The 24,661-nt window shown below is 47.5% G+C and overlaps 1 protein-coding gene across 2 annotated transcripts; it reads right to left on the bottom strand.

Annotated features, from left to right (window-relative positions):
- Positions 1 to 1,849: 1,849 nt before the first annotated feature.
- On the bottom strand, positions 1,850 to 11,797 carry gsg1l (gsg1-like). 2 transcript variants are annotated; one of them, XM_003964971.2, is made up of 5 exons: positions 11,256 to 11,797; positions 7,525 to 7,572; positions 5,104 to 5,256; positions 4,174 to 4,285; positions 1,850 to 3,238 (listed from the first exon to the last, which is right to left on the bottom strand). In XM_003964971.2, exons 1-5 carry the CDS (start codon positions 11,542 to 11,544, stop codon positions 2,875 to 2,877), a joined length of 966 nt encoding a protein of 321 aa, XP_003965020.2. In that variant the 5' UTR covers positions 11,545 to 11,797; the 3' UTR covers positions 1,850 to 2,874. The 2 variants fall into 2 exon arrangements, with proteins under 2 accessions (XP_003965020.2, XP_029692798.1); XM_029836938.1 differs by having other exon boundaries at positions 7,525 to 7,660; positions 11,256 to 11,398.
- Positions 11,798 to 24,661: the final 12,864 nt, after the last annotated feature.

Below are 24,661 nucleotides of genomic sequence, written 5' to 3'. Positions count from 1 at the left end.
CTGCAGACAGGAAGTGAAAGGATGAAGATGTGCAGCGGTGGCTCATCTGAAGGTGACGTACAGCTGTGGAAGCTGCTCTCCCGCCGTCAATAACAACCAGCCCCGGTGTTGCCGAGTTCCTCCACTCAACAACAAGCTTCTCTGACTTTGAACCGTCCTTTGGGATCCAACATCATGTGTCACAGGGCTGCAATAAAGTGTTTCATTGCTTCTGTGGCTGCTGGATGCTGGCAGATAAGACTAATTCAGGCTGCCATACAATGACTTCCACAGTGTGTCTCTTGTTCTTCTATTGCTAATAAAACTCTAAATTAGCGTTAGTGTTCTCACCACTATGCTTCACTTTGTGTATCTTTGCATGCTGGTGCTGATATGTTTGGGTGTCCAGCTGCGAATGTCGTCTGCAGTCGCTGACGTCTGTGTTTGATGCCGCCTCAGCCTCAAAGCAGCGGGCGCTGGTGTCACGAGCACAGTTTCTTTCTGTTATTAATAGAGAAGGTCACGTAGAAAACCTGTTTACAGCGGCTGGAAAATGCAGGTCCACCTTGAGATGAGGAATTACTCCCATCAAGCCCCATTAGGTCCAGAAATATGCATCTAATGTATTCTCCAAGAAATATGAGTCTGTTCTACCTCGATGACTTGGTGGCAAACTTTTTAAAACCAAGAATTGGCTGAAATAATGAGATTCCGTTTTTAATATTCTGTCTTCTAACCTGTTAATGCATGAGATTGTGTTTTGAGTCTGTGACCGATAAAACAGCGACGCAGCAACTTAACAATCGTAAGTTGACCTTTGTATGAAGTCATCCTGTTCCTAGTGGCCGTCTGCGGTACTGCAGCCACACCGCTCAGCTGCGATGATCCATCGACAAAGCTCCACATTCCTGCAGCCTCACCTTGTTTGGTCATCAAGCTCTTTGATCTACCTGCCGTCACAGCTTCCGGAGTCCTTTCATCACCTGTAGAGCAAAATGAGCCACAATAACATTCTTGGAGCTCTGAGTTCTTTCTGAAACATGTTGGTAGTCGTGTTTCAGCTCAATCAGCTCGTCTCTGGCTCGTTTTCCAAACTGGACCCTCAGCTACGCCAACCATGCTAATATGCTAGCACCACCTAGCACGGACATTGAAGACGATACAGATAAAATCTCTTGTCACTTCTGAAGAACTGATGTGAAAACGTGATTTTTTTTTAAGCGATGTCCCGGGAGACTTTTTGAGATGGTAGCACGACCACGAGACAGGTGTAATACTGGATCCTCACCAGGTAAAAGACAGTTAAATAGATCAATTAACTGCTGACTAAGACCTCGACGTTAACGATGATGTTGGAGTGACTCACTTTAACGAAGCAGACCGGACAAATTAGCGCATGAAAAAAAGAGACCGGAAACAGGTTGTGTATTACATAGATAAATATACGTAAGTAAATACATTCAGACACAGCGTGTTTACATCTGCAGACAGGATTCACAAATAAACCACCAGTTTACAGACAGGCAGCATGAACACTTTAAACTTGGGCACTGGGATTACATCACCACCCCCCACAGACCTTCCTGTTCCTACTGGAACTGTCCGACAACTTAATCCCTGCGGTTCACTTACGTAACGCACGCCGTGCTCAGTCGGGGGGGCAGCTGTGGCGTTTCAGGGCGTTTCAGGGCTTCCACCACACAGTCTTTGGTCATTCTCATATTTCAGCCCATCTCCATTGTGGATGTTGCCCAGTTACTCAGCAGTTTCATCTCATCTGAAATATTTTAGCCCGAATATTTGTGGGTTCTGCTCCGAACACCTGAGCGAGTGTCATGAAGGATGAATGTTCTCTGCGTGCACCCCCCCCCCCCCCCCCCCCCCACAGACGCCTGTGCAGCACGTCCATGCAGGTAATTTACAGGGAGGTCAGAGGGGAACGTTCTCCCTTTCAGCGCTTTGCTCAAGGACACTGCGACGGTGCGGCACATTAACGTTGACCTCTGACCTCTGGTTGATGGGAACCTTTGGTCACGTGTTTCTATGTGTGCAAATGTAGAACTTAGAGGCCATTGAAAGAGAAATACTTCCTGTGAGATGGGTTTTATGGGCGGGGGGGGGGTGATTGGTGCTCCAATTATCGCTTAAAACAGAGTTCTAACTAAAGTCTGGCATATTAATAAGACATCAAACTACAAAGTTGTTGTTTCAACTTTTAAACGCTGCTGATGTTGCCTTGACATCATTAGCATTTCATGCTAAACATGTGAGATTCTTCTGATCTTTTAAGTGAACTTTTAGGCTCAGATGATTAACCTGCTGGTTAATGTTTAGGTGATCGTAAAGGGGGCGGGGTTTGTGAGCTAGGCTACGCCGCGTTGATATCGCCTCATCCAGTTTTACGTGAAGACACCGGTGCTGCCGGAGAGACTTTCACTTGGCACAGAAGCAGAACTGACGTGATAAATCCGTTTAAAAACTCTCGGCGTTTCACATTTAGCGTCACACTTATGGCAGAACAAGGCCACCGGCAGAACACCACTGAAAACCGGACCTGCGTGCAGTAAAGTTAGCAGACATTATTGCTTCGTGACCTACATCACTGTTTGTGCTACTCTTGCGCTACTTGTAATTGCAACATGTGGCCACAGAGGTCGCTGTTCCAGAAAAGTCCCATTATTTTTTAAGAACGTTGCTACTAACGCTAAAACTCACCTTTAAACGTGCTGCTTAAACTCTATTTTCCATCACAGTTAAATCCATATCCTACAGTCTAATGAATTTTGTATAATTTCGGTGTTTTGCTTGACGCGCTCACGCTAACGAGCTTCCGAGCGAACTTTTGTGCTGCTGTGCTTTCTTTTAACGCGGCCCATCCATCCCAGTGGGACCAGTTCAGCATTGCTCCTCCCCCAGTGAGTCTGTGTTCTCCCCGGGGTCGACAGAGGCTGGCGCTCTCATCTTGCCCCGTCCGGGACCAGGAAGCAAACCAGGTCCCGGACCGGGAACGGGCCCTCCGACCACGAGCCCAACTCTGGTGCCGCTGTGGCCGGGGTAGACCTCCACGGCGCTGGAGATGGACTGGAGGGAACGGTCCCGGAAGTAGTGGAAGGCCTCCTGGTCCAGGTAGTTCTGCTCCTCGCGCAGGCCCTGCTCGAACAGCTTCCGCTTGTGTCGGAACTCGATCACCGTCTTGGTGTAGGAGTTGAGGGTGGTGACGGAGGCGGCCATGCAGCAGGTGAAGGAGCCCCAGGCCATGCTGGCAGTACGGAGACACAGAAATATGGTGGCGTTCATTTCCTGACACCACTGGGTCAGTTTATGACGTAAGCAATAAAGAGGGGAGGAGCTTCATCATTCAACTTCCTCTCTGAGCTTTTTAAATAAAGTTAGAGCCAAAAAAGCAAAAGTTCACAGCAGGGTAAGAATGAAAAAAAAGCTCAGTTTTAAGGAAATAGGGGTGATTAACACGTCCCAGAGTCAAACACCAATAAGGAAACATCCCAAAACATGAAGCATCCCAAAACTGAACGAGGCCGTGACATCATCACTCTTTATCTGGAAGAACACTGCACCCAAGACTCAGTGTTTCCTGATGCCGTTGGACTGATTTTCTGTTATTATGGGATTTATTCTATCGGCTGCTGTTTGGGTTGTAAACACAACTGTAAACTCTGACAATTCTGGTAAAAGAACTTTTGATTTATGCTGTCTTTTTTTTGTTTTGAGACCAACTTTTACGACTCCAGAGATTTATTCCTCGAAATCAGCCTTTTTACGGCCAAAGTTGAGCAGCAAAGTTTGAGGGAGGTGGTTTAGTTGATCCGAAACTCAGAATACCGCGTTAGAAAGATTTATAAGACGATCAGAAATGACAGATATGGGTTTTACTACAGAAATGTGTTATTATTTATGGCTGGAATTTGAATTTATGGAGGCCAAGCTGCATTCCAGTCAACATAAATCCCACAGATACACAGTGTAGACCGTATTTTGTTCACAGCAGTAACACAGGCCGCATGTAAACTGAAGGAGCAGGAGCACCCCCTACTGTCTGTCCGCGGGTACTGCAACCAAAAGACACGCTCAGAAATACTAAACCCGGGAATTTCATTGGAATTTTTTTTGGTGATGTACCTTGTGTAACGTGTGTATGTGTGTGCGCGCACGTTTGTGAACGTGTGTGAGACTGACCAGAAGGACCAGCCATAGTCCCAGTTGTGGGGCCTCCAGTCCTCAGGACCCAGACTGACGGTGATCTGGAACACCTGAGTGTACATCATGTGGGCCACCATACCCAGAAGGCCTACAACACACACACACACACACACACACACACACACGCACGCACTTTAAAGAAAAAAATGAAGTACTGCCCGTATATGTTATAAAAAAACCTCTATACATAAAGTAAAAATGACTGATTTTTATTTGCTGGGTTCGAAGCAGCTGTGAGCTGAAACTTGTCTCAGCAAGACAGCGTTTCCCGTCGCTAACACGCTGATTTTGCTGATTTAATGTGTTGTTTGAAGGCTCTAATCAACAACACAAAAGTAAATCACCTCCGTTTATAAATCTGAGCACGTTCAGCTATTATAATTGGCCATTTAGCTTTGTCAGTCATAATAATTAAGGAATAAAATACAAGAATATGAGACTGATGATGGAAACAAACCATGAATTGCGTGCCATACGTCAGATAAATGGAAATACATATAAGAGATACTAGCATTGTGCTGCTTGGCTGCTGCTCAGTAGCCTTGAGCAGTGACCATAAAAGAGTTATCAGCTGAGGCTGGATTAGGAGATAAACCCTCTGCTCTTATTCAGTAGGAGGGTTACTGGTGTAAAACGTCCTCTCAGAGGTCCGAGGAGGAGGAGCAGAGGTGGGAAGGAGGGGGGCAGTGTTGAGTGTGGTGATACAGAGCCAACAGCTTGTGTAATAGGTTTAACACGAGTTAAGGGAAAACCAAATCCCTGCACAGCGAGGTCGTCCAGGGGGTGACCTCTGGCCCAGGAGGACCCGTCCGTCGGTCCCTCGCCACCAGCATCACAGTCAGAGCGTGACCAAACATCACAGCAAGGTCCCGAAGACGCAGAGTTGGACAGTTTTGTCCGGCTTACCGGACAAGACGGTGAAGACGGCGGCGAAAGCGTTGAGTTTCAGCCCGTCGATGACGTTGCTGGAGTGGAAAAGCTCGAGACACATGAGGCTGAAGCCGACCACCAGCAGCAGGATATAGAGCACCTCCGACACCACCGACAACCACAAGACGCCTGCAGACACGACACACAGCAGGACTGAAACAAAGACAAATAGTCACTGAAAAGTCCTCTCGTGTCCTCTGTGGCTCATCCGCTGCTTCCAACACAACCCTCCAAAGGTTGTCGGCTGCTTTTTCATTAGATTAACGGCTAAATCGCTGGGTGTTGCCATTAGCTTCCCATCTTTGTGGTTATTTATGTCCTCCGGACGCAAACTCAGGTCAGGGATGGAGAATCTTTACTCCATTACTTCGTTTTCCTCTCATTTGCAGGAGGAACGTTTGGATTTTACGTATCTCCTTTGCAGGCGGAACACCTTAAATCCAGGTGAAATATTTGCTCCATTATGACCCACTGAGGGAAGAGGGAAGGGGGGGGGGGGTGCCTGACTGACAGGCACTGATTGGCTCTTTATCACCTCCGCAGAGGCCCTCCGGTCATATAAGAGTGGGAAAAACCCATCAGAGAGGACATTCTGCTGGACGCTGAACAGGTTTTTACAACCCCGCTGTGCTTCTTCACCCTCCATAAATGTGCACATTTTTAAAAGCTGAGAGGAGACGTCACCCTGCCACCGATGCTGCCCTTGGGGCCCACTCTCCCTCTCCCCGCCACATTTATAATTTCCGAAAAGAGAAGCCGCTTCTCTCGAGTCAGGGACGATCACAACGGCGTTAAACAGGATTATCGGCTCTGCTCCTCTCGGCTGTCCAAAATTTCATTCAGACAGATTTAAAGGGAAGGACGGGCTCAACAAGCCGCACATTCCGAATTTATTCACGAGGTTTTCACGGGGAAACGTTAGACGGCAAACTGGACACCAGTTTGGTGGATGACAGAAGCCTGAAGAGGCTGGGAAAATGGCTGTCAACAGCGCTGATGTGACCCAAGTTAAATCCAGACTCAAATGTGAGAGAACGTCAGCGAGCTGCTCCCCAGAGGGAGCTGCAGGAAGCAAAACGGATCCCTCAAATGAAACATTTCATTAATGTTGCTCTGCACATCCACACCGTTTCCTCATTGGGCCACAGAATCAAATCTCAGGCTTTCAAATGCCCCCGAGGAAAAGTCACAACTGTTGACCAAAATCATTTTCTTTTCAGCTCCTTTTTTATTAAATATGCATCCGGGAGGAGACCGAACCTCATCAGACAGTAAATAAAGCAGGTCTTGAGGGACTCAACAGGCAGAACTGATAACAGCTCGGGTGCTGCTCATCAGAGCGAGACTCATCTCAATTAATCGCATCTTTAATTACTAGCGGCGTGTGCGTGCAAGTTTTGGTAAATGTGACCCGATCTTGTAGAGAATGTCTGCGAGGAGATGCAGATTTGATGACACGCGTCCCCAGGAGGAGCCCGAGGGGCACCAGAGCCGATGAAACTGCTTACTGCTCATATCAGAACCACTCTGATATACTCAGGTAACTTCTGAAGACTTTAATTAATGCTTTATTTCAGTGCTTCAATCAATAATTCAGTGCATCCTAATCCGGAATTTGCTCCATGTATGAAAACTTTATAACAAAGTGGTGGTATGAAAAACACGTCAGCGTCTATTGGCTGCCTAGCAAATCATCTAGGTAATGATACTAAAAATATTAGATTTATAATTTATTTACAGCACTTCTGAAGAAGGAAGACGGTTGAAAACCTTCTTTACTGGGCAGCGCGGCGCTCTGCTCCCTGTAACAACGCTGCTCCGCCTCCAGATGGTATTAACAGATTAAACCATTAAAGCACTTCAATTAAGAACGACCGGCTCTGCACAAGGCCTATAAATACACTTTTTCTATCGCGTTTAAGACACAAATCATAAATTCTGGTTTCCAGGACAAAGCCTGAGCTGAAGTTCTGAGCTGATATGAAAACACGCTTGCATTCGCCTAAAGTTTCCTTTAAATCGAGGAAGCAACAGCCAGAATTCTCTGACTCCTGTTTCCTGCTTCCTGCCCCATTTACGTTTCAACATCTGACTTCGGATCTTGGTGGCCCCCTCAGTGGGAAGTTGGGTGTGAAGGGGGGGGTTTGCTTTTCTTGTGTCTCCTGGAGCCTTTCAGCTAATCTGTTCTGGCCCTGATCCAGGTCTGTGCTGTTTACTCTTCAGAACCAGAACAAGTGAATCAAACAATGACAGGTACACATTTTCTCCAGCACATAGCTGAGAAGTGTGTGTGTGTGCGTGCACGTGTGTGTCTGCACGTCGTACTTCCATGTTCTTCCATGAGGCTGACAAACAGGTCGGGCGCAGCAGCAATTCCTAATGACGGTCATTACTCACCTCTCTCCGACGCCGGGGCGAGATCAATGAAGCTCCGGCAATTCTCACCTGGGGGGTGGAGAGGAGGAGGGAGGGTACAGAGGGATGAAGAGAGGAAAAGAGATGTAGAAAGGTGAAAAACACAAGGTGAAATGAGCTAGGAAGTAAGTAGATGGTGGAATGAGAGGAGGGAGAGGTGGAAAGAATGATTAATGACGAAAAGGAGGAGGAGGAGGAGGATGGAAACGCAAAACGAGGAGACAAGAGGATAAAACAAGCATTAGTGTCAGTGTGCCAAAATAGGAAAACAAGCTCATAAAACATGGGGTTGGCAGCTACGTCAGTGCTCTGACATAAAAGAACCGCTGAGAAAGTAGTGCTGCGGCGAGTCCCGATGGGCATTATTCCATAGGAGCGGACGCTAGAATGTTGCGCAATGCGTGGATTTATTTAATAAAAGTGACACTGAATGTTGGATTTTACCACACGCTCAGATGAGTGCAAATGAAATGATCTTTTCTTTCTATTTAACGATTGTAATGCTAATTAGCAAATGCTACACCTGCAGACAATACGTCCAAGCGGTCGCTAGAGGGCGCTTATGCGCTGTGTTCGCACAGGTATTTACATTATGTTTCCATTTTTATACAATTATGTGGATTTATTCTGCAGCAGACCAGCTAGGATATACAAAAAGTGACTCTTGCTGTCATCAATTCTTGTAACTGCAATATAAAATATTATATAATAATACCTAATAGTAGTCTACTCCATTTACAAATGAGTGCGTTGTGTTAAAGAGTGAGATTAAAAATGTCTATCATTGGAGTTAAAACAGCCAGCAGCACAATGATGTTAAATTTACACATTTATTCATTCCGTTTGACCGATCGGTTCATAAAAGCAGCTTCTCAAGAGAAACCAGGAACGTGGAATCCCGGGAGAACGCGGACAGGAATGACAAATGGAATCCTTCAAACGGCCCAACGTGCATCGTGCGGCTCCCTCAACACGCATCGGCCTGAATTCTGAGGATTCATCACCGAATAAACGAATGTCCACAGGGAAGCCTGCTGCTTCCTGAAGCCTGTGTGTCCACCTTGAGTGCAGCAGGCATATAGATGGAGGTCGCGTCAAAGCCTCGAGGTAACACGCCAGCGGTCATGTGATGTGTGGCCTCATGGGTTCACTTCCCTGGAATTGGATTCAGCCTCTCGCCTTGCTGCTGTGCTGCTGTTAGCCCCCCAGAACCCAGACGTAGAGCCCACGGACCGTGCTCTGTTTCAAAGTCTGCTGTCAGGACCTAACAAAGCGCTTTAATGATCTGAGGTAAACGACTTGCTCATTAGGCACATTCGTTCTGTCATTCACTGGTTTCTGGAGGGAAACACGGAGCTTTGGCTGCATTTATTGAATAACTTGTTTCCCACCTGATAGTCTGCATTACTGGAGGCAGCGAACAGCTAAATGATCATAGCTCTGACATTAATCAGTGAGGATTGACTGGTTTTCTGCCACCTGTTGTTTCTGTCCTGCTCCCTGATCTTTGACCATCTGCTGCAGCCACGTCTCCCAGATTCTCGTCCAACTCAAATAAAACGAGCGACAACGGAAAACAACCTCCTTTTCTGGTCCTTCCCGGTGACGGACGTAGACCTGGGTGAAGAGAAACCCAGGGGTTATTTTTGGTTCCCAAGGTTAAAACCAGGGAGGGGGACGATGAGCGTGTTCATGAGAATGTGAGAACGTCCCCGGCTAATGAGACGCTGATGATGGCCACCAATGTAAAATGTAATTAAAGAGCCAGCGGCTTTGGCTATGACCCGACCACGGCAATGATGCCCCCCCCCCAGGTGAGGAAAAGTTCCTTCAAAATACCCTTTTATCCAAAAACTTATCAAGCTCTCAAATCTAAATGAAACTGGTTGATTGTAATCAGACTTCGAGGGTTTTGAAATGTCATTTTCCTTTATTTTAAGGGTGAAGGTCCCAGCCCTCCCTCATCATCCCCTCAGCCTGGCGGCCCCGCGGCGTCTTTAATCAGCCATCCGGTGTCGTTCGGGGCTAATTGCAGCCGTAATGAGTACGAATGGATTTGTGGAACTAAACTTAAGGTGAGCATCCTCTGATAGCCTGTCTGCATCGTTCACACGGCTCCCAGTTTGGAACATCTAACTCTGAAGACCTTCCATCACTGTTAGAGTCCTGTGACTTCATCCTTGACTTAAACAGAGCGACGAGGTTTGAAGGGAGAGCTGAGGCTCCTTCCAGTGCAACACTGATGATCTGCTGAGTCTTTCTGCTGCCTGAGCCAGATTACAGTCACGTAATGAAGTCAGTAAGCCTCGGCGGAGTGACCATGACAGCGTATCTTCGCGGCCTGTTTTAACCTCCGGCAGGTGGCTTCAGAGCTGCGGGAACGGACTCGGTTAAAACGGCTGCTCGGGCCGGAGCCGCGCTGAGAGAGAAAGGGGCCGTTCTACGCTTCTCCCCTCATCTTTCCAGATGAATTCAAGGTGTTTCGCTCAGCTGGCGGCACCACAGGGAGACCTGGAGCCGCTCGCCAGATGAATGAATCAAGGCTGAATAGGAGCAGTAAAGTTGTAGCACATCAATCAGCCTGACCTGAACATAGGGGCTGAAAGAAGCCGCTGCCCAGCACAGAAGCTGTGATCCAGCTGCTGCCTGTAGCACGAGGGTAGCTCCACCCAAACTCCTGGTGTTCGTGGGTGTGTGCGTCACCACGTCCCCAACGATCAGGGTGAACGACTGCAAACGAGGCTCCGCTCAGAAACGTTCGTTGGGACTAATTTTGTAATTAAGCTGGCGGGGGGGGGGAAATGCACCAAACTTTCCCATCAATGAAAAGAATCGATCGGGAATATTCAAGGGCTGCTGCCACGCTGATTCGATCTGGGCGGTAACGATCACGAGAGGGTAGGAAGTCGTGCGCCCGCTAGACTAAAGAGCGAAAACATCGGCCCGAGTTTCAGGAGCTTTAAATTACCGATGGAAAACAAATGACAGGAAGAGTTGTGAGAAAAGCTCTCTGATGTGCATTTTTACTTCTCAGCCAACGTTCGTCATGACCTCTGTGGCCCCTCGCTGGGGGCCGTCACCTCAGCCATTTCAGCACCGGGTGAGCAGCTGGACACGCCTTCAGCTTCTCGGAGGTCAGACTGGCGCTAAGGTGACCGATCTCTAACCACAGCGCCGATACTGCTGCCTCCTGAAGGGGGCGCTAAGGCGTCAGTCCTGTTAACAATTAAGCAGCTAACTGGAAAAACTGACTGCAATCATTGATCTCAGCCATCTAATTAATCAACACTTGTACTGACGCTAACATCATTCTATCAGAAAAGTGAAATTGACAAGAATTCAACTTTTGTGACGATTGAGGAAATGTGTCCCTTTACACTCGAAATTATTCATTCATGTAAATAATTTATGACAGGAAGGTTTGAGCTTGATTCGAAGAAAAGAAAACTGGTTTCTGGAGGAGGAAAAGGCTCAGAAACTGGACATCACGGTGCCAAAGAACTTTGTTACAGTTCATAATGAGTGTTCATCAGAACAGCTTTAACGAAGCAAAACAGGAACCAACATCGTGTCCAAGCTGGAACAGTTTTGTCTGAGATGTGCGCGTAAAGGGCCGTAAACCAACCAACTAAACCGTCGTTAAACTTACTGAGACTGATATTTAGTGTGAGTGCTGAGTTTAAAGTCAGAGGTTCTCGGAGTGGTGAGCCCACCTGCCTCATGGATGTTCTCCTCGCAGGAGTACCAGATGCCGGTGTGGAAGCGGCGGAAGAGGAAGCGGTCGTCCCCGGTCTCCCAGCTGTAGTGGACCTTGTTCTGGTCCGTCTCGTTCACGCCGTAGTCGATGCAGTTGTGGCGCCGCTGCTTGCTGCAGTTGGGCTTGGGGACGCGCTGGGTGCCCTCGCACCAGTAGGTGGTGATGAAGGCGGTGGTGGAGAAGAAGAGCGCCACCAGGTTCAGACTCACGGAGAGCAGCGCGCGACATTTCCGCGTCGTCTTCATTGTCTCGCCGCGCGAAACTTCATCCAAGTCGGGGAGCGACCAGGAGCGGCATGGCGCGGCAGAGGCGCGCGGCAGAGGCGCGCGGCGGAGTCGTGAGCGCCTGTCCTTCTTTTCTGCTTGCGCGTGAGTTTTGTCGTCAGAGCCGAGAGACCTGACACGCGCTCGGGACCCTCAGTATATCGCCAGGATCGTGCCTCGCTCTCTATCACGTCCGCAGCCGCCAGGGTGCACGTGTCTCTGGATGGTTGCGGTTCAGCCAACGCTCTCTCTCTCTCTCTCTCTCTCTCTCTCTCTCTCTCTCTCTCTCTCTCTCTCTCTGTGTCTCTCTCTCCCCCTCTCTCTGTCTCTCTCTCTTTCTCTCCCCCTCTCTCCTCCCTCTCTTTAATCAAAGGTAGAATGTAATGGATTAATTTATTAGCCTACTTTGCCCTTCAGCTCGATCAGAAGCAATGCCCCCTATCTCAGCCTCACTATACACTTCTGCACGTCACAAAACGCATTCCATGACTCAACAATGTGAGCTGTTGCACGTCACCACACTGTAGCTGGTGGAAACAAAAACAACAAAACAACACAAACACAAGTTTGAGGCTTCAGCGCTTCCACTCGATCCTCCATCCACTCGCAAACTTCAGGAGGAACGCAGAGTCGGTGCTCGTATTTCTATCACCACATACAGACGTCAGCCTTTTACATATTTCTTGGCGGAACATGCCACTGCTGATGTTTTTCCAGCTGTGATGAATATGCAGAAGCTGTCTGGTCCTGGATATTGATCAACCACTGCAGAACGTCGCGGCGCGTGAAAATCACCTGCGACAAGGCCGAGCCGCCTACTGCACGATCCATCAGCTCAGAGTTTATGGCTCCCACCTCCAGGTCAATACTGTGTGTGTGTGTGTGTGTGTGTGTGTGTGTGTGTGTGTGTGTGTGTGTGTGTGTGTGTCAACTCAGTGTAATTCAGAGTGACAAAGTATATCAGAAGAGTCAATAAAGCAAATGTGAGAATGTTCTCTGATTTATCGAACATTAAAGGTTCACCCAAAATAATCCAAAAACAACATAACTGAAGACGCTGAAGACTTTGGAGACAGTTTGCGCAACCGAATAAGCCAAATAAGGCGAGTTATATCAAGAGTTGGACATTGTGGTGTCATAAACATTGTTTTTATTGATATTATCTTCACATCAGTTGGAGTGTTTTTGTTGTTCACCTCTGAAAAAGAGCAGTGAATCACTTTTGTCGCAGACTGTTTCAGTTTTCTGATGCTCTGAAACAGACATTGTCTCTCTCACACACACACACACACACACACACACACACACACACACACACACACACACACACACACACACACACACACACACACACACACACACACACACACATTATTGGAGTGTTGCCCCTGACAAGATTTCCCTTTGGATAGATGGGACCATCTGTGGTTTCGCCCCAGCTTTTGTTTGCCAGTCGAATTAAATCTCGCACCAGCGAGTATCACGACATCCAAGTTAGCGCAGCTCTCCGCAGCAGCGGGCTGTAACTCGATAGACCCCAGGCGACGCTAACACACACACTTGGCTACAACAAGGAAAACTTATCTTTGCACACACTCTGGATTCCAAATGTCAGGAGCCACAAACCTCCAGCTTCATTAAATCTCTCTCCTTCAGAGTTTGGAGGAGATTCTCACCACACAGGATTTATTTAAACGCAATATTTCTGCCTGTTTTCTTCCTTCCTGCACGACAAAGATAACATTCTCCTGCGACTTGTGGATGAGAAACAGGTTGTCCATCTGCCAGAGATGTAAATAAATGAGCAGAGATGGGACGAAGATGTTAAACATGGAACAGATAAAAGGCTTATGGTCTGTTTGTGGAACTAAAGCTACACTCTCCTCCCTGCTTCTGCAGCCTGTTGTCTCCCTTCACTCACTTCTGGAGGAGATTTATCTCTGTATCGACACATCTGAACATCACCAGCCTTCAGCTTCAGCCTCGGTCTTCCAGCCTCATCCTTGGAATTTGGTTTGAAAATGAGGCGCTGCAGCCAGGACCGTTTCTCCTGGCGAAGTCACGTGGTTATTGTGTGAGAGATGAGCACGAGAGCAGCAGCAGGCGGAGGTCTGCACAAGGTTTCAAAGACAGGAGGCAGACAAGTGACGGATGATCCTGAAGCACCGCGTGGGGAAGGAGAACAACACTGCGCTTTTCTTCTGCTGCATCCAGCTGTTCAAAAGGTTCTGTCCATGTGAAAAGCTACATGAAAATTTCACTTTTCAGCCTTCAAAACGAGCCCACTTCTGTGAAATTTGGAAAACAACCAAATCGTGGCGACGTAAAAGAGATTTTCCACGATTCTCACACAACAGGGGGCGCTGGAGCATTTCAGATAGACCCTCATTAACTGCACTGCATGAATTAATCAAAGTGTTTACGGCCTCTGCTGTTAGTTCAGGAGTCAGTGATCTAAACTTTTGATTGCTTTTGATCACCTTGTTGGCCTCGCTCACCCTCAGCGTCTGTCCCCAAAATAAAAAAATAAAAACCTGCATATTTGCGTGAAAGTAACCTGAGAATCAATTCCATGCTCAGCAAATTCCTCCTGGTTGTGTTTTTCCAATTAAGTGTGTGGACGGGGGTGCAGAGGGGGGCTGAGGTGTTTACTTTGGCCAGTAAATGACATTTATGCAAATTCATTCAGGATGGATTGCTGACGGAGGTGTGCGCCGCGCCGAGGCCGGCGCTTTTACAATCGGATCGCTCCTCTGGTTGCATTAAAGAGGGAGCCAACGTGGTGCCAAGTCTTTAAAAATGTGCCGCCACGATGTGAATGAAACACACAATTAGCAGTTTAGAGACTTTGGATGAGCTGAAGGCGTCACCTGGCCTCAAAGTCGGTGACCTTTGAAATGTCTCAACATTTTCACTGTTTAAACCGGCGACAGCAGGAAGTAAGCACATGAATAATGCTACATAACCAAAACGAGTTCAGAATGTTGTCACGACGCTTCTCAAAGTAAGACTCCCAGGTTCTGTCTTTCAGCCCCAGCAGGTGAATAAGAATGGAAACTGTAGTGGATTTTCCCCTACGCTAAAACACTCAAACTTATGTTTTCATTAAGTCAATATACCTATGCCAGTGCCAATGAATTGAAGTGCGGGGATACCACAACAAAGTCGAATGATGAGTCAGGGTCAGCTGGTTCACGATCCAAACGATGGTTTATTGTTGATCCACAATTCACCATGCATGAGAAGTAGCCCGGGCTAAGTCTGAATACTGACAAGAATTGTCCTTCTTTTATACTATTTGGAGCCAGGGGCTACCCTGCCCCGGGCTCCTCCTTCTGGTTAGCTATTTTTACTCATTTTCCACCGTTAAGTACCTTTTTCCCTACTTATCAGAAGTCAGGTGTACCTTACATGGTTTTTTTTAAACAAACTCCACAGACCATGCCTTGGCTACTCCCATACTTTCCATTAACCCTCTAACAACTTCCCCGGACTTTCCATCTTAAAGCATACATTTAAGCAGTGACACGTATACATATAGCAGGTGCTCGAACAGTGACAATGGCTAGTACGTTTTGTCTGCATAATCATTAACTACGAAGGTCTAAATATAGCTCAGAGGTTAAACATTACATTCACACATTTCGCCTCTAACGCCTTATGCCCGTTACCCTTCTTCACTACAAAACCATCACCTGTTTTACGTACAACCAAAGCTGTAAAACATCCCAGGAACCGATGGAAGACTCTCATATTGGTACAGACACGATGAGATGAAACCAACAGTTGTGCTCAGAAGGTGCGTTAATCCTCCCTCTGACCGACCACCGAGTTCCAGAAGCTGCAGCGCGCACATAAAACGTGCTCCCTCCCTGTTTCTGTTGGGTTTCAACACCTACATCCAGTGTGCATGTTTACGTGTGTGTGTGTGTTTGCAGTTAACACCACACCTCACTTTCCCCCCGTATTTCCCCCAGTAAAGAGCTTTGTGCTGACCTGCAGCTCATTATACCCTCTGCTGAACCTCTTCTTCATGCTTCCCTCTCTTAATCTAATGGGACTTGCTGTCTGTCTATCTGTCTCCAGCAGCCAGCCGTATCACGCTCCCTCCAAAATGACTTTCGGAGAGCCAGTGCCAGTTTTCCCATTATCTTCAACTGGTTCTATGCCACAAAATCAAAATATGAACCTTAATAAATATATGTCCAGAGTCAGTGGAGGGCTTCGTCAAGGACAGCTAAATATTAACAATAACCCAACTTGAACAACTCAAAGCAAATTAGCTTGTCTGATGGAAAACAAGGAAAAAGGATAAAGAATTTGAGGAAGCTGCTTGAATGCAGAAGAGACACAGCAAACACATTTGAAACACAAAACTCAACGCAAAATTGATCATCCATCCACCCAATTTAGAGTCTCCAGTCAACCGAAGGATCGCGTCTTTTGGACAGTGGGAGGAAACTCGAGCGGCAGCGGAAACCCACGCAGGAACCGGAGGAGGACGCAATCGCAAGCGTGGAGAGAAACTCAACCGAGACGTCTCGTCGTGAGGCCGCCGCGCAGACCAGGCTGTGGAATTATTTCAGCTTTAAACCAAAGTTACCAGATTTGTCACAGCCAGACATGAATGTGTGTGATGCAAGTCCCAGCTATCCGTCCAGCTCAATGTACGTCCCCCTTCAGTAGCTGGACGGATGCAACAGGCCAGCGGCCGCCTGTGGCTGGAATCACTGCCTGTGGCTGCAATCATGTCAAGTCATGATTTAATTTCACACCTGCTCTCCTGCTTTTACAGGATACAGATGAACACTTTCTCAGCGGGAATGGGGACGTGAAAAGCGTTCGCACCTGCTCCTGCGTCTCGTCTCATCTCATCTTCCTCCCGTACGTTTGTTGAGCTGCGTGATGTCCCCGCAGGACCAGTGATGCCAGGGTGGACGCACAGATACAGTGAGTGAACTGGGGACATTTTTTGGGGGTTGTCCTGGAATCACAACCCCTGTCATGAAGGACCAATCAGTTCTAGTGTTGGCGTGACTTTGGAGAGGACGTCGTGTCACAAAACACCTGAAATATCTCCAATTCACTGATTTCTCAAAGGCCGGTGGAACGATAACAGGCAGAGGAGATGCTCAGATTCACTGTTCTGAAGTTTGACTGAAGGTCATTAGATCAGCAAATGAGTCTCTGGAGACTGAAGCCAGAGGAGCTGCCTGAGCCCAAATTACAGACCCACCTCCTCATTTATTTACTGCTTTTCTCTTTCTGTTTAGTCAGAGATGAATTATTTCTGTCAGTTTTCAGCTGGTCTCGTCAGCTGATGTAAGTCAGCCATCAGCTTTGTTTGATCCTCCGTCCTGGTTAATCTTTCGGTGTTCGACGCCCCTTTTGAGGGGAAATAGAGCAGTTTGAGAGGATGTGGAAATAATAAATGGGTGGATTTCAACGGTCAACAGGCTGGGCGGATCGCATAAAAAGAATGAAAAGTGCAAAAAAGTCTAAACTGTGTTAAATCCTCAGAGAGGAAAAAGAGAAATTCTCTGTTTTATAAAGAAGGAACGTCAAGTTCAGACAGAAAGTTGAAGTTTGAAAGGAGCTCAGCTGTGAATGATGGCTGCAGGTTCGCAGGGGAGGAGTGAGAACGGAGAAGAGAGGTCGTGCTTCTGTCAGTTCATCACAGTCTAAAATGGTCATTAACCATTTATATGATTACTGATAATATTCTTGCTTTATTTGCCACAAATGAATCAGATTAATTCCAACACTGGAAGCTTGAGTTCACTCTGCTGTGAGCCTCTGCAGCTGAAAACCTTTCTTCAGAAAGCCCAGGCTCATTCATAATCCTTTGAGCTCCAATTGAAATTCACAGGGGCCATTATTTCCCTGGGTTCCCATCCAGTTCTCATTCCCAGTGCTCCACCTGGGGACCCCGCATGAAACCCAGTCGTCCTTCTTCTTTGAAGGCCCTTCAGTCACATGTCAGAGTTAGTCAAGCGTACGGTGCAGCGAGTTATCAAAGAGCTCACCTGTCTGACTCGGCCCACTCTCTCCTGCCACCTGCCTGATCTCTGCGACAGGGAAATGTCCAATTTCAGGGATATTTTACTTTGTAATGAAAGTGTCAAGGGGAATGTGAAAAGGAGAAGATGCACCATAAATCCCTACCTGGGGAAAAGCGGGTGTAGCACGCCACTTTCCGGATGTCTAAAGTCCCATCTCAGGTTTTTCGACATGGACGTCCCTTGAACCGGTGGGTCAAACAGGACATCCTGTCAAACAACTCTTCTTCAGGGAGATTTCATGAACTAAGAAAGCCAGAGTCTATAAGGGGCATTTAGGGATCAGTTCACATCTCCCAAATGAGACTTTTACCCTTTAAAAAAAGCTTCTTTAAAAAAAAAAGAGGATTAACTGATCCATATCAGGCTGCATTAAGCCAAGCGTAAGAGTCAAATTTCATTTTGAACAAACTAAAAAGACATTAAATAACAAATTTGACCACGAGGATTCAACTGAATCCCTTGTGTCATTTAACTGGATGCCAGGGAGCTGCTGGTGTCCAGCTGACCCTGTGACAAGACAGCAGATAAATCTCTGCACTGTAATGATGTAAATCTGACTTTTCTGCTTTTCCAAGTCCACAAGCAGCCCATTGGTCAATTTCAATTACAGCCTTCCTTATCAGCCTTTGGAGGACGGATGTTCCTGCTGCTGATTGGACGGGACGTGGCTTCGTTAGCCGATGGGGCAGCACTCGCCTTCCTCACGTCTTTATCTTTCCTGTTTGACAGATCAGCTGACTGGAAGCAGCGAGTAAACCCAGAGAATTAAGAAAGCCTGCTTTGCACGAGAGATCAATAGCTCATCTTCAGCTTAATCTGGAGTCTGTGGTTATCTGTGGTCCCTCCCCGCTGCTGCTGCTGCTGCTCGCGGGGAAGAAAACATTGTTTGTATCTGACAAAAATGCTCCAGTGATTTAGGGGCAAACGGTTCTGTCGCAGGGATGAATGCACACAGAGGAGAAGCCAGAAGACAAAGCCTGGCCCTCAGATAGCCAGTCACAACTACCACCCTTCCCTGAGATGGAGAAGGTCTGTTTAGATCAGCATGAAGGTTGTAGATAAACATGGAGACCTGGTGCAAGTTCTACCAGACCCATGTTGTTCATGACCCAGACCAAAACTGTCCATGACAACACAAGAAGGCAGAGCTTAAATAGATTCGTGTCACTAAGCATTCTGTACTTTGTCACTCAATTCCTGCGTTCGAGCATCTTCAAATTTGTTTGGCTAAATTGGACAAGATCCCTGGAAACCTGTCGTGCTGGATGATTATTGACAAGTCTGCGTCTTTGACTTGGGGACAAATGGAGCTGGAAGACTTTTTCTTCCTGGGGTACAAACACAGGCAGAATATCTGTTGCTACCTGCAGCACCGACTGTAGCTAACGAAGCTTGAGCAACACAAATTCACCCCTGACAACAAAGTTTACCAAACACACACAGCATCAGTGTTGTTCCATCAGGATTACAACTGCTCTGACCGATGTGATTTTTGTCAACGCAAAGAGCTTCATTAACTTTGGAGGCTTTAAGCAGAAAAAGACAATCAGTGGATGTCATCGGCCTTCAGTGTCGTTCACCTCTCTTCAGGAATCGACAGGAAATTACCTGCCAGGAGAAAAACACAGCCCTGCTGAGAAAGACACACCTTTCATTCACCGAGTGTGTGTGCACATGTGTGTTTTCTTGTCTTGTTACATATTGAGTATTAAAATTCACAATCTACTATCAAAGTGAGGCCGTTTGGGAAGTGAGGATATTTTGGATGCTCCCCAAAAAACTGTTTGATTAGTTTTAGGTTAGGGGCAGAGGCAGGGGCAGGGGCAGGGGCAGGGATAGGGATAGGGATAGGGAAAGAGATAGGGGTAGGGACAAGGGCAGGGGTGTGGGTGTGGGTGTGGGTAGGGACAGGGGCAAGGATAGGGGTAGGGGTAGGGGTAGGGGTAGGGATAGGGATAGGGCAGGGGCAGGGATAGGGATAGCAGCAAGGATAGGGTTAGCTGCAGGGGTGGGGATGGGGCAGGAATAGGGATAGGGGTGGGGATAGGGGTAATGGTAGGGATAGGGGTAGGGATAGGGGCAGCTGCAGGGGTAGAGGTACTGGTAGGGGTAGGGATGGGGCAGGGGTAGGGATAGGGATAGAGGTAGGGGCAGGGGCAGGGCAGGGGCAGGGATAGGGATAGGGGTAGGGATAGGGGCAGCTGCAGGGGTAGAGGTACTGGTAGGGGTAGGGATGGGGCAGGGGTAGGGATAGAGGTAGGGGCAGGGATAGGGATAGGGGTAGGGGTAGGTATAGGGGTGGGGATAGGGGTAATGGTAGGGATAGGGGCAGGGATGGGGCAGCTGCAGTGGTAGGGTAGGGGTAGAGATAGGGGCAGGGATAGGGGCAGGGGCAGGGGTAGGGGTAGGGGCAGGGTAATGCGTTAGGCCTATGAGAGCCCTCACAAAGATAGAAGTACAAGGGTATGAATATGTTCATTCATTCTTTCACCTTCTCCAGATTACATCCTCCAATGCCACGGGGCAAAATTAATCAAATTATGTGTGAAACAGATGGCCAATGGTTTGGTGACCTCCACTGTGTCTGCAACACAAACACACACATGCGCACTCACACGTTCATCTCAGTTTGTGTGTGCTTTTCTGTGTTATACTGAGTTCCACTCATGTCCAATTTCTCTTTTTGGTCCATATCCTTATCCTAATCATTAATATAGTCTTACATTTAAATTTTACCCTTAAATCTAATCCAAAATGTTTCGTGGCTTTTTAAAGATTCTGAAACTCATGAATCCTGAGGGTGAGGCTGAAACTTTGGGTGAAGATCAGAGACTCACAGACATGCTTCCACCATGTGAGGTGCATGTTGAGGAAATATCAACGTGACAAAGATTAACGATGGAGTCTGGAAACATTCAATACAACCTTTTCATCCCGCTGATGTGGGTCCTTCTGATGTCACTGACCAATGAGGTTACAAAGGTCAAAGGTTTCAATGACAAATATGAAAGAGGTGAGGACAGACAGATGCATTCCTCCCTCCTGGAGGCAGGAGGAGAAAGACATTAGAGTTGCAGTTAAAGAACACAGCTCTTAGTCCTCTCTAGAAGCATGAAACTCATTTGCATTTTTAAGTTCTTGGTTGTGCTTTTAGCCTTAAGTCACAGACGTCTGACTGCTGATAGAGCGTCATTGAGGGTCTTGATTGTCACCGTGGAGCAGACGGACTGATCACGCACGCAGGCTGTCTGCAGGCGGCGGAGCGGTCGGAGGCAGCGCGTTTGACGCCACACACCAGCAGGAATGTCTGATGTCTTGGACAGGACGGCTGTGGGGAGGCCGGGCTCCAGCAAGGAGGACACAGCAGGGAAAGGTTGCGACCCCTCCTGGTCTTACCTGAGTGACGTGAGTCTCCCCCACCGGGGATTCCGTCACACAGCAGGAGGCAAAACACAGCCACAGCCACAACCACAACCGATGCTTCCCCATCGCCTCTGGCGGTTTGATTTCCAGTAGAACAAAGCTGCTGGGACGCCTGACAGGATCATGGGCTGGTATCAAAGTCAAACAGGAAATTTGAAAGGACGTGAATCACATCTCCTGTAAACAAGCAGGCCAAAATCTGCTATAGTGATGGTTTCATTGACAAATGCTTGGATACAACAGCAGCTTTCAGGCAACCCACCAGTTCTGTTCATGCTCATTTGCATTTAGTCTACAAATAAACACTCCCGACGTTTGGATCGTCCTCAGAAGCTGGCAGCAGCGGCGGCGGCGGCGGCGGCCGGGCCAGGGAAAGTGATGGATCTGATGATGTCCTGGATTGTCTTCGCACAGCGGGACGTGTCGTCTCTCTGTCACACGGCCTCAACGCCGAGAAATCCCTCCACATTAATGAAACACCTGCCGAATGAAAGTGTGAGCAGCACGGGTGGTGATTTCTAGGTGAGCTCCTGCAATCGCTCTCACACACACGCACACACACAGACACACACACATGCCTCTGAGGCAGGCAACATCTGGTGACACAGGTGGTGAAGTGCGGCTCCAACCACCTGACTCTCTTTAAGAACCTTTTTATAGATGAAATGAATTACATTATCCCCACAGTCTGGGTGTTCTCATTAAAGCTCTCGGCCTGCGGAGGCACAATATTAAAACACCTGCTGGCTTGGACACCTCGCTACACCTGTGACCTCACAGCCCAGCGACGGGGAGCTCAAACACTCCTCATCAAATGTGTCAATCAAATCCTGTTAAACAAGTCGGGTAAATGTCTGATGACATGATGTTTTGGTTGTAATTCCGCTGAAATGAAAGACACGTAAAGCTGCTTTGTTGCAAAGGGGGGAAAAAGCATTTCAATTAACTGTGGTTTGTTTTTTAATGACTGATAAGTCATTAAACAAAAGGTTCATTTTCCTTTGTTCCTGCAAAATTAGGGCCTGAAATGAGTTATTAAAGTAGCAGAGATTCAATTTTCAGCCACAACAATCCCCAAAAATGCTGCCAGTCAGTGGCTGAAATGGACCATCTGAGCACATCTTCTATGAAACACACATGCACACACACACACACACACACACACACACACACACACACACACACACACACATACACACACACACACTGTCATCATGACTGGCATATGCATGGACGCATGTGTGTGTTCTTCTGATGATCTCCTGGATGAAACGGTTCAGTGGGGCAGCAGGTGTGTCGTTTATTTGGAGTCATGCAATAGAGCTAACATGAATTACGTGTGTGTGTGTGCGTGTGTGTGTGTGTGTGTGTGTGTGTTGTGATGAGAGCATTGTTGTCAGATGTTGGCACATTTTTCTCCACCCAATATTCAGGTTCAGCTCCGTTAACGACCCTTCAGCCGACTGAGAAGATGATTTAAGCTGAAGTTTTGTGTGGGACACAACATCAGATGGTGTTACACCACTGGTGTTGATGGGATGTCGTTCCCAGCAAAGCCTTCAGTATTTTCCCATACGTATTGCAGTATGCATGCACTTATTTACAGAATCATACATAATTGGGTGAATTTCAATTAAATGAGTTACTGCGTTTGTTTCTAACATGTTTTTTGGACGGCGGCAGCGTTGCTCACTCTGTCGTCCGTCTCCCAGCAGGAGGACACGTGCTGCATATCACCACAGCTCTAAATCAAAGGGAGTGGATCCCTGGCAGGTCAATTACTTTCTGACCTTGTAAGTTCAAAGTTAAACACATAATAAAGCACAGTGTCCTGACAGCTAACGCGACATGCTTATTGTCAGCAGCTTTTACTGCAGCAGCAGGTGTAGAATCGCGCTCAGTGCAGCTAAAATAAGCTAATATTTATTGAGATAAGAGCAGTTTCCTTTGGACCTGCTCTGCACCTTTGTTTTAAACTATATGAATAAACTAGAATTTAATCATAATCTTAAATCCCTCACACACACACTCACACACACACACATGCACAGGGCCAATGTAGAGTCGCCAATTAGCCCAAATGTAATTTATTTCTAAGAAAACCATTTTATGCTAAAATATTATGTAGAATTATTCCACATTTTCTCATTAAGGACCCTGACTTGTTTATTTCCGCTGTTTTCTTCGGTTGCAGCACAGATGGATGAGATGTTATTGGGCAGTCTCGGCTCGATGCCTCCGTCAGGACCAACGTTTGGACGTGATTAGACACAGACTGATGTGAATCTAATTGATAAGGGAGATTTTGTGCTACCGGCTTGTTCATCAGAGTTTCTGTAATCACACAAACTCCCCGTCTACTCACAGAAAACTGCTCTTTTCCTCTCCTGCTCCTACGGCGTCTCCGGGGCAACGTAGAAATATCAGCAGGAGCCTTCAGCAGCACCGGGAGAGGTTGGGTTGCCTCCCTCAACAGGGTTTCACCTGTTGCATTCTAAACATGTAGGAATGGAAGCATTTTAACTGGTAATCTGTTTAAAGTAATCTGATTTGGTGAGAAGATTTGTGGGAGGAGGAAGGGAGCACACGTGCACACTTGCACGGTCTGGCTGACTCTGCCAGACGCAGTCACCAACACTGATTATTATGTTTTTTCGGGGACGACAGCGTATGATTCGATGTGAACGAGCAACTGTTGAGGTTTGTGCCAGACCTGCTTCTGAACCGGTCGCAGAAATCTGGTCTGCAGCATCTGAGCTCTGCGTCCGTGGCTTCATCAGACAGCAGTTCCTGTGATGCGTTTCCTGCCAGCCGATTGCGCGCCAGCTCGTTAACCAGGTTAACGTTAAAGTTAGCAGCTAGCCGTCGGAGCAACCGCCACCGCCGCCGTCTGCTGTTTGTGGTTCACCTCCAAAAGATCTTAAATTGACAGATGCGTGGGCTTCTCGCTACAATGTTTTCAAACAGCACACACATGCACGTGCACACACACACACACACATGGAAGGCGGGCTGAAGATATCCTGGCATCTTGGACTTGGATTAGAAGCCATGACAGAGAGAGAGTGGAGGGCTTATGGTGTCTGCCACCGTTGGGGAGAAGATGAAGGGACAAGGACAGAACGACTGAACGCGTTGGCGTCGACGCCTCCTCCATTACTGGAAAGTAAGAATAGAGCACGAGCAAACACAGTTCAACGGATCACATAACAAGTTTTCCATTTCCCTCTGAGAAGATCAAAATATCACCTTCATAAGTAGTGAAGAGAGAACAAGATGGATGTTTCTGTGTGTGCCTGCAGACCAGCGGGAGGCTCGTTTGACAGCAGCATCAAATGCACCCGGTGCCCTGGCTGGAGCCTCATTTGCATACTTTTCCCAGCTCCCTCCTGCAGAAATCCCATTTCTCTCTCTTCATTAGTTTTAATATCGTGTTTAATAAAAACCCGCCGGTATGCCTGAGTTCGTCGAGCGTCGCTACGCTTTCCTACCGCAAACATAAATGTTGTTGTTTGCACGCGCTCGTGTATCCAAGCTGAATTCATTTTCCATGATATTACTGGAGGAGCGTGAAGTTGCGCTGGGCTGCGGGCCTTTCATCACTTTCCATTGTG

The sequence above is a fragment of the Takifugu rubripes genome, chromosome 5 (assembly GCF_901000725.2).
Source record: "Takifugu rubripes chromosome 5, fTakRub1.2, whole genome shotgun sequence".
Taxonomy (NCBI): Eukaryota; Metazoa; Chordata; class Actinopteri; order Tetraodontiformes; family Tetraodontidae; genus Takifugu; species Takifugu rubripes.
This window is presented reverse-complemented; position numbering and strand designations above follow the sequence as displayed.

Excerpts from the sequence above, each read along its gene's own strand:
- gsg1l (XM_003964971.2), bottom strand. The coding sequence starts at position 11,544 with ATGAAGACGACGCGGAAATGTCGCGCGCTGCTCTCCGTGAGTCTGAAC. Across the intron at positions 7,573-11,255 it reads GGAGAACATCCATGAGGCAG|GTGAGAATTGCCGGAGCTTC; the intron begins GTGGGCTCACCA and ends TCCACCCCCCAG. Across the intron at positions 4,286-5,103 it reads CGTCTTCACCGTCTTGTCCG|GCCTTCTGGGTATGGTGGCC; the intron begins GTAAGCCGGACA and ends TGTGTGTTGTAG.